This window comes from Primulina eburnea, chromosome 1 (genome assembly GCF_022965805.1).
Source record: "Primulina eburnea isolate SZY01 chromosome 1, ASM2296580v1, whole genome shotgun sequence".
In the NCBI taxonomy this organism is placed as follows: Eukaryota; Viridiplantae; Streptophyta; class Magnoliopsida; order Lamiales; family Gesneriaceae; genus Primulina; species Primulina eburnea.
Window position 1 is genome coordinate 5,674,560 of NC_133101.1, and position 9,656 is coordinate 5,684,215.

Consider the following 9,656-nt stretch of genomic DNA (forward strand, 5'->3'; position numbering starts at 1 on the left):
AATCCAATACAAAAATTCTATTTATCAAAATCTAACGATAAATTCAATATAAAATCTCTCAAAATAATAACAAAATCTCACGATATAATAATAAAATATCACGATATTATTGTTGTATATATCGTTGTACGATATTTTGGTTGTACCTATAGCATTATTCATTTAGTTTTTATTTTATGTATTTTCTTTAATTATGCAATTTTTATGTCCTACAAGATAGAATATAGATATATAGATTATTGTTTAAGAAAAAATTACTTTGAGAAGAAGTTTTGTATTGGAGATAAAATGATATATTTAATCTAATAATTTATACCAAAAAAAGTAGGATATTCAATTTTTACTACATAAAAGTATAAAAAAAGATTACGTTATATTGTTTTAAAATGGGTATAAATGTAGGAGTAGATTTCATGTGAGACCGTTTCACGGATTCTAATCTGTGAGACGGGTCAACCTTACCCATATTCACAATAAAAAGTAATACTCTTAGCATAAAAAATAATATTTTTTCATGGATAACCCAAATAAGATATATGTCTCACAAATACGATCCGTGAGATCGTCTCACACAATTATGATAAAAAGTGAGATGATTTAAAATTCTGAAAAGTAGAATATTTAAGTTCAAGATATATCAATTTTTTGGAAATTAGGCAAAAATCAAATTAGAAATATTGTCAAATTTATATTTAAAAGTGTAAAACTTGGTAATAAAAATTATAATTGTCTAGAAGGATTAAAAAAATAATTTGCAAAAATAAAACCAAACATTATTTAGTATTGCAAAAAAAAAACGTCAGATTCTAAACCACCTATCCGGTGGTTGCATGATTACAGATGGAGTGGATATTTAGGCTGAAATCCACGAATTTGGTGGAGTCGGTTGGCCAAACGTGTGTGCATCATCATTTTTAGTTCTGAAAAAAAAGTAGTCAAAATGATGTAAGATAAAATCTATTGGTCAAAATATTATATTGAATTAAAATTATCATATTAGATAGTAGTTCTTTTGAGATACGATCTCACGAATCTTTATCTGTGAGACGAGTCAACCCTAACGATATTCACAATAAAAAGCAATACTCTTAGCATAAAAAGTAATACTTTTCATGGATGAACCAAATAATATATCCGTCTCATAAAATACGACTCGTGAGACTATCTCACATAAATTTTTGCTCATATTTAAATGTCAAGATCTTGGTTTATGTATTTGTAAGCAGGGATGAAATCCAACTCGGACTTTTTGTATATTAAGACATGTTATCTTACCCATATACGTTTACAATCCAAAATATTTTTTGTTGGGCATACATGCGAATGATTTATATTCGATCATTGATGATCAATTTGTGATTTCTCTAAATTATTGTTTGAATTTTCGGCTTTTAAGATGGTCTAAGTATTTGTTTCCCAGTGTGCCATTGCTAAAAATAATTGCAACTAAATATAAATTACTATCTCGATTATCTGAGATAGTCTAATAGATGTTTATGCGAAATATCTTGTAATATTCATTCCATAAATTAAATACAGGATCAGTCACAATGGACATAAAAATTTCAGCTTGGATGTTCATTTCTTCCCAAGCAAAAGTGTTTTCAAGATTGCATCTTTTGCATCAGCATATGCAAACAGATGCCCAGCATTGGGTACTTCGTGATATTGTATCCATTGAAGCTTCTGAGCGACGAACCGTTGCAGCGTGTGAGGAACGAGACCATCTTCAAGGCCCTGCCACAAATGTACCGAAACTTCTGTGTCCATAAAAGGATTTTCGAGATTCATAGGATCAAAATCCCACTTCCCGAATCCAACCATCAAGTCGCGGTGAAGGGACTCGTATCTTCCTTGTTGTGTTGCATAGTCCTATTGATGAACTAAGTATTATTGCCAAATATGAGAGAAAAAAAAATACTATTTGTACATAGAATCTCCAGAAGGAAGCGAAATGTTGGTTTTTCCCTTTCCAAGAAATGAAATATAATGGTGATTTTGTGGCAAATATTGAGCTTAGATTTTCCTTTGTGTGACAATTTTGTGTCATTTATTGGGAGTTGGGTGCTTTTTACTATGTAGCATTGAATAAATGTCGCTAAAGTTACAGCACAGCTAACTCTTTTAAGTTTGTATGGCCAGCAACCTGAGCGTTGGTTGTCTCTCCCTTGGATTGAAATAAAACGAAAAGATAATAAATTCATACCGGATCTGTAACTTGTTCCGCTAGATAATCCGGAAGAACTTTCAGATCTGGAGCAGTAAAGTTAGGCATCCCATTTGCAACACTGGAGGAAGGAAACCATTGCTGAGTATCCCACCAGTAAAGGAGCCACGGTGCATAGTGCGTCACTCGTAACGCCCATTGATCCCGACAAGATTGTTGGTTGTATGCTTCTGTAGATAATTTTGGAGGAAAACTAGGCCACCAATAGTTAACAACTGGGGCAATCAACGTCGCACCGGCTAGTCTGTTTTCATATGAGAGAAGTGAACAAACTTTCCAAAACAAATGATAGAATACAGAAACAAGAAAAGGGTGCCTTAATAAATAGCTAAGATTAACCTATGAGGAATGTACTTCAGGCATCCCCAAACTACTTGCCCTCCCATGGAATATCCAACAACAAAAAATTTAGGTCCAAGTCCCAATTGATCCCCGAGTTCTTGTATGTCTAACGCTGTACTTTTCATGGTTCGTTTTGGATCGGGATCACTCTGACCATAACCTGGCCTATCAAAAGACACAAAGTATATCCCAAGCTTTTTAGCCAATTCCTGAAAATGCAAAAATAAGGTGTTCATTTGGAACATAGCGGTTTTCTAAGAAAATGTCAGAATTCAACAGCCGGTCGTGGTCATACCGATTTGGTAAGAGCATCATCATGTCTACTCAAACGAAAGCCATGAACCAAGATGATTTTGTATTTAGCCATATCTTTGGGTACTCCATGCTCTTTATAAGCCAAGTGTCTCCCATCTCTAAGCCTAATTCGGGGGGCGGTAATGGGTAGACCACGAAGAGAGCCACAAATGAGCGGCGCGGGAGGGCAGATGGCGGTCTTGTACCACCATGCTAGAAGCCCGATTAATGAAACCGCTGTAATTTTCCAAGACATTGCTGAAAACACACGAGGGAATAAACAAGATTATCTCTTACAAGAAAAGAAGATATCAGAGGACTCTATTACAAGTGATACTCTGCATTTTCTTGGATATATGCTTTATGCATCCATACACTGTTTATGGAAAACAAGGGATTTCATTACTTTTGATAATAAATCTTATTTCCTAAATAAGAACACATTATACATACACATCCATCCATTTTACCACAGAATAAATACCTTACATGCACAAAAAAAAAACACCATTCATTTTGTTTTTCCGGAGGATTACTTTCAATAATCACTGAAGTTAACCAAAATCTGCAGATTCTAAATTATTCCTCAGAACAAGCTAATTTCAACAATATTCCAGAGTCAATTAAGAACCAAGAATCTAAAACTAAAGCTAAAACTCAACTTCAAAAAGTGAATGCAAGCAGAAACAGATAATTTCTTTCCAAGAATCAGCTTTTGCAAGATTTGAACTTCACAACTCATGCTCTAAGAAAACTTATCAGATTGCAGCTAAATTTTCATGACACAGGGACCAAGAACATCAAAACAATCGAGGCGAAGCCAAACTCGTTACAGCAAAAAGCACATGAAGAAAAAAATTTAGCGGACGGTAGCCAAATATCTTCTTACTATAACAAATAGGATCTTCAACTCTGTTCACCCACTCCATTGCGTGAGAGTTGTGTTATCATTATGAAATTTTAAATTTTTCTTGGTGTATTAATGAGTAGGATCATTATATAATGTTGAAAAATGTACATTGGTTTGTTGTATGTACATTTCTCATAAATTATATAATAAAAAAATGTTATAGTTTTGTTTTATTATTTGAGAAAAAGATATGTCAATTATTTAAGGTTACGTTTGGTTAAGAGGATAAAATAAATTAATGATTAATATGTAAATGATAAAAAAAATGATTGTGATAGAAATATAATATATAATATAAAATTATATTATGTTTGGTATGATTTTTAAGTGTGGGATAATTTTGATTTTTTTTGATAAAACGACAAAATTGCCCTTTTCTTTTTTTTTTTTCCCTTCTTTACTCCGACGGCGACATCAGTGTGGTGGTCGGCCGGCCGGCCGGCTGCAGCCTTCAGTAGGCGGCGGCTGAACTGTGGCGGCTGTGGTATTCCAGCGGTCGGCCGGCAGTAGGCAGCGGCTGTCGACCGACAGTAGGTGGTGGCTGTCAACCGGCAGCGGTCATCGGCCGGTGGCAGCAGCGGTCGTCGTCCGACGGCTGTCGGCAGCGGGGTCGGCTAGTGGTTTGTCGTGGCGGTGAGTTTGGATATTAGAGAAGGGTAAAATTGAAAAAACATGATGGATTAAGAGTTGGATAAATAATTCTAGGAGGTGAGGAGTGATTATTTACAACCTAATCATTGGAGGGATTGAGTTGGTTAAATAAAAATCGTACCAAACGTTTGACCAGGTGGGTTTAACAATCATAAACCCACCTAATCCCATGAACTAAACGCCCCTTAGGCTACGTTTGGTTGGAAGGATATGATAAACTAATGATTAGTATATAAATGATAAAGAAAATGATTGTGGTAGGATTGTAATATATGGTGTAAAATAATATTATGTTTGGTAAGATTTTTAAGTGTAGGATAATTTTGAATTTTTTGATGAAAAGACAAAATTGCCCTTCCCCTTCTCGTCGGCGGCGGCGGCGGCGGCCGGCCGGCCGGCTGGAAATGGTCGGCGCCGGCTCAGGCGGCCGGTGCTCGGCCGGCGGCGGCGGTTGGTGGCGGGAAGTGGTGGTGAGTTTGAATTTAGGAGAAGGGTAAAATTGGAAAAATAGGATGGATTAAGAGTAGGATAAATAATCCTAGGGGGTGAGGAGGTATTATTTTAACCTACCTAATATAACCTAATCATTCATAGGAGGGATTGACTTGGTTAAATAATCACTCGTACCAAACGTCGGATAAAATAATCTATCCCACTTTATCAAGCCAACTAAACGCTCCCTTATAGTACAAAATGGTCAAGGCAAAGGGGTATACATTTGTCGAACATGTGAAACCATTCTCAAGTTATTTGTTGTTTAAGTAACCAATAGAAAGAAGTTTTCGTAAACAATAGCGGAAAAAGTTTGTATGAGACGGTCTCATGAGTAGTATTTTGTGAGACAAATATCTTATTTAGGTCATCCATGAAAAAATATTATTTTTATGCTAAAAGTATTACTTTTAATTGTGAATATCGATAGGGTTGACCCGTCTCACATATAAAGATTCGTGAATCATCTCATAAAAGATCTAAGCTCGACAAATTCAATTGAAGTAGCCCCAAAATCATTTGGATTTTGACATTTTGATTTTTTTTCTCTCACCAAACTTAATATATTTCTCTCACCAAACTTAATATATATCTATCAAAGATGTGACATTTTAAGAATTTGATTTTTGAAGAAATTGGTAAACAAGAAGTCAGTTGTTCGGCAAGACTCGTGTGGAAAACTTGCCTATCAGAAGAAGCAACGTGAAACACAGGAAAGTAGTCTGTTTAAACCTATTGGTTGTCAAATCTTTTTCCCTCTAATTTGTCAACTTCTGTGTTTTAATAATGTAACTTTTTTTTATTTTCAGTACCATTTCGCCATACTGCCGCCAAGAGTCTTATAGGGGGCTTAATTATAAATTAAATAAAAAAAATTTGAAAATCTAAAATTTTCATTTCAAAATAACACGAGTAAAAAAAACATAAAAAGGGGTAATATTCGCAAATTATTTCAACAAAATTATATATACTACTTTAAACGCAACCTGTAATTTTTCAAAAGATATAACCTATAAGTTATATATTTCAATCAATATCACAAGCAATCTATCCTTCAAACTTTAAAACACAAATGAATTATACAAACACCTAATTAAAATTATAAAAAAAGAAACCTATCTTTGAAAGAATCTATTTTTTTTTTTTGACAAGAAAAATAATTTCATTCAATAGAAGAAGTAGCAAAATACAGGTTGAGAAGATCACCAAGACATGGTGATGTCTCGACCCACACAAAAGGGTTATCATAAAAGCGAGAGTGCTTAGCTAACACATGCACAATCTCGTTTGCTTGTCTACGGACAAAATGAACCGAGTAGCCTGGTTCAGTAGCTACTAAATTTCTACATCTTTCCATTATGATGAATGTTTTGAGAATAGGAATTAGGATATATTAAATTTGATAAAATAAAATTGGACAAATAGAAAAAATATAAACAAAAGCAAAAGGAACATAACAAAAAATATTAAATAACTTGAAAGGTGAACTAATGGCCAATGTAAACTAGAGTAGTCTCACGAATCTTTATCTGTGAGAAGAGTCAACTTTACCGATATTCATAATAAAAAATAATACTATCAACATAAAAATAATATTTTTTCATGGATGACCAATAAGAGATTGGTCGCATAAAATACGACCCGTGAGATCGTCTCACGCAAGTTTTTGTCTATAAAAAAAGGATTAAATGAAGAAGACCAGAATGGAAGAATATCTGAATTCAGTTTTTGATTATTTCATTTTCTTTCAATTTTTTATGTGTTATGTTAAAAAAAATTAGATATTTGTTTAAAAAAATTGGCTGGAATAAATTAACTGGGCTCAACCCATATGTTACCACTTATAAGCTTAATTAAGCCCCACCAATCTCTCCTATACGGATGATAACTATGTCTTTTGTGGTGACGTGACACAAAATACATTATCAATTTACGAAATCTACATTATCATTTTTTCGATGTCACGTCAGTACTTCAACGTAATATGACTAAAAACCAACCAAAAAAATGACAAGATTAAAACACAGTTTTGACAAATTAAATGATCAAAACAGAAAATACGACAACTTAAAAGACTAGACTGACTATTTTCTCAATAAACATACAAGTAAGCAAGTGTGTCATTTTGGCAATAATTCATATAACAAGCGCGTTCACATAATTTATAAAATAAGGTACATGCACTAATTGTTAAGTATGTTGCATTTGGATTAAGTATTCGTATTAGGAGAAGAATTATAATTCAACAAGTAGATTTTGTAAGTAAATTATAAATATTAATAATTAAGTACACTTAAGCAGTAATCAAGAACGTCCTAACAGTGGGTTGATGAATGTTATGAGAATAAGTCTTTTGTGAGACGGTCTTACGAATCTTTCACATACTATTAACATAAAAAAATAATATCTTTTCATGGATAACCCAAATAAGATACATGTCTCACAAAATACGACCCGTGGGTCGTCACACATAAGTTTTTACCATGTTTTGAACCCGAGACTCTTATCCTTTTGAGGGCTATTACTTCTTTATTATTGTTTTCAGGTTTCTGATAGCCGGGACAAACCATCGGCCGGAGATGGATATGTTGCATACAAAAATTAGAAAACTGCATTTTTGATCATGTGATTTTGTCATATTGTGATTTGAGTTTCTATGGTTTCAGATTTTAGTTTTAATAATGTATTTTCTGATTTTTAGCGATTTGTCATTTTTCATCAAAGTAATGATATGACACTATATACGTCAACGTCACATCATCACTGTATTGATGTCACGACACCGTCAAGTCAGAAAAAAGAGTAAATTTTTTAAAAAATGAAAAATAAAAATGACATATTAAAATTGAAATTCGACAATATAAAAGTTCAGAATCACAAAGAGATAAACATACGTAACGAAAAAACAATTTTTCCCAACGAAATTTGTGATTCCTGGCAATTATTAAAGACATCTCGAGTCCCCAACATATTGATCATGAATTATGATCATCAAAAACTGCATTTTTAATTGTTGAAGAAATCAAGAACTGCATTTTAATATCAAGTAATCCGATGTCATTTCAAATAATTGTCACATGTTTAATAAACTTTCGGGCTTCTCACAGCTTGTAAACAATATTATCGATTGGAAGAAATAAGTTATCGATTGTTGGAGTTTTTAATATGATAAGAAATCAGATTATCAACAAATTGTTTTTTAGTTTGAAGATAAAAACATTATAAAAAAATAATCAATCCTTCAAAGTTAAAACCATTTCCGGCGCCGGAAGGTTAAGATCCAGAGCCAACCCGTTGCCAGGCTTGTTCGATATTTCTTCATTCTCGCCCTCAATCACTTGATTATGTTCTTCAATATAAATGCATGCTGCGTTCGGGTTCGGAGATGGACTAACCAGACCGGAACGGTGCCGCCTCATGTGCCCTCCGAGGGCCTGGCCTGAGGTGAACTCCGCCCCGCAATGCAAACACGTGTGGATTCTTGGAGACGGAGCCGGTTTCGGTGTGGCGAAATCGACGGTGGTCGGAAAATTGTTCAGTTGAAGAGATAGATAATCGGGGGACATTCTTTTCTTAGAAGACGATAATGACGGGGATCGGAAATCATCTTCGCGAAGAGACAAGGACACTTTTCTATCATTTTTCGGTTTCTTATGGCTGGCCCGGTGGCCTCCGAGGGCCTGAAAGGAGCGGAAAGCACGGTTACACGTCTTGCATGTATACAAGCACGCTCCTTTCACCTGATGGTCACCTCCGGCGCCGCCCTGTGCGGTACTGGCGGTGGCGGAATTGTTGTTCTGTCCTGGGTTCCCGGAGAAATGGCCGTGGGCTAAAAAAATCAGGCAGCGGGCGGTGTCTTCCACACCTGTGGTGGTGCTCTCTTCTGAGGAGATGGAGGCGGGGGAGATGGGGTGGTGGCGTCTGTCGGAGACTGTGGCGGCGTCGTGATCTCTGCCCGGTGGTTCGGTGGTGAAGGCTATAGGGGAATGAATCATATACCGTTTGGTGCGCTTGCCCCTAACGATGGGGAAGAGGTCTTTATCCTCTTCAGATTCCATGTCCCACCTTCTCCACCGGAACCACCATTAACGTGCAAATCGGAGTTCACATTTTGTCTTTATCTCCATTTTTGGAGAAATTAAAGGGCAAGTTGAGGTCAAGGAACAAGAATAGTTTCGTATGTTGGATCAGACACAAGATCTTGTGCGGCTCTTCCTGCATCGTGGGATTATACTTATCTCTAACCCCCTAAACTTTGAAATTATCTCATATTAAAAAGAAAAAAACAATATTACTATGAAGGTTTATTGCAACAAAAAACCTCGTGAAATATAAAAAATCATATTTTGAGTGGGTGTCATGTGATACCGTCTCACAGATCTTAATCTGTGAGACTGGTCAACCCTACTCATATTCACAATAAAAAGTAATACTTTTTCATGGATGGCCCAAATAAGAGATCCGTATCACAAATACGACCAGTGAGATCGTCTCACACAAATTTTTGCCTCATATTTTTGTCTCAACGAAAATTAAATAGACATCCTAGGTTTTAATCCTTATAAAATTACACAAACATCTGTTATACCAACTGAAAATCTGACGACTGAAATATTTTATGATATCTCATATAACAATTATCAAAATAACCATCATACAAAAAAGTTAGAAAAAAATATCAATTTGTTAAAAAGTCACATTCCAAACTGTCTAAACTAATTTTGACACTATCTATGCTAA

General features: G+C 34.9%; 2 protein-coding genes across 5 annotated transcripts; both read right to left on the reverse strand.

The window, feature by feature from the left end:
• Positions 1 to 1,508: 1,508 nt before the first annotated feature.
• On the reverse strand, positions 1,509 to 3,887 carry LOC140823975 (uncharacterized). Of its 4 annotated transcripts, none has more exons than XM_073185595.1 (5): positions 3,759 to 3,887; positions 2,865 to 3,121; positions 2,567 to 2,778; positions 2,207 to 2,471; positions 1,509 to 1,872 (listed from the first exon to the last, which is right to left on the reverse strand). In XM_073185595.1, exons 1-5 carry the CDS (start codon positions 3,790 to 3,792, stop codon positions 1,579 to 1,581), a joined length of 1,062 nt encoding a protein of 353 aa, XP_073041696.1. In that variant the 5' UTR covers positions 3,793 to 3,887; the 3' UTR covers positions 1,509 to 1,578. The 4 variants fall into 4 exon arrangements, with proteins under 4 accessions (XP_073041696.1, XP_073041690.1, XP_073041684.1 ...); XM_073185589.1 differs by having other exon boundaries at positions 3,753 to 3,872; XM_073185583.1 differs by having other exon boundaries at positions 3,690 to 3,841.
• Positions 3,888 to 7,905: 4,018 nt separating this feature from the next.
• Positions 7,906 to 9,120, reverse strand: LOC140810629 (zinc finger protein ZAT5). The gene has a single exon (XM_073168485.1). It carries the CDS (start codon positions 8,972 to 8,974, stop codon positions 8,150 to 8,152), a length of 825 nt encoding a protein of 274 aa, XP_073024586.1. The 5' UTR covers positions 8,975 to 9,120; the 3' UTR covers positions 7,906 to 8,149.
• Positions 9,121 to 9,656: the final 536 nt, after the last annotated feature.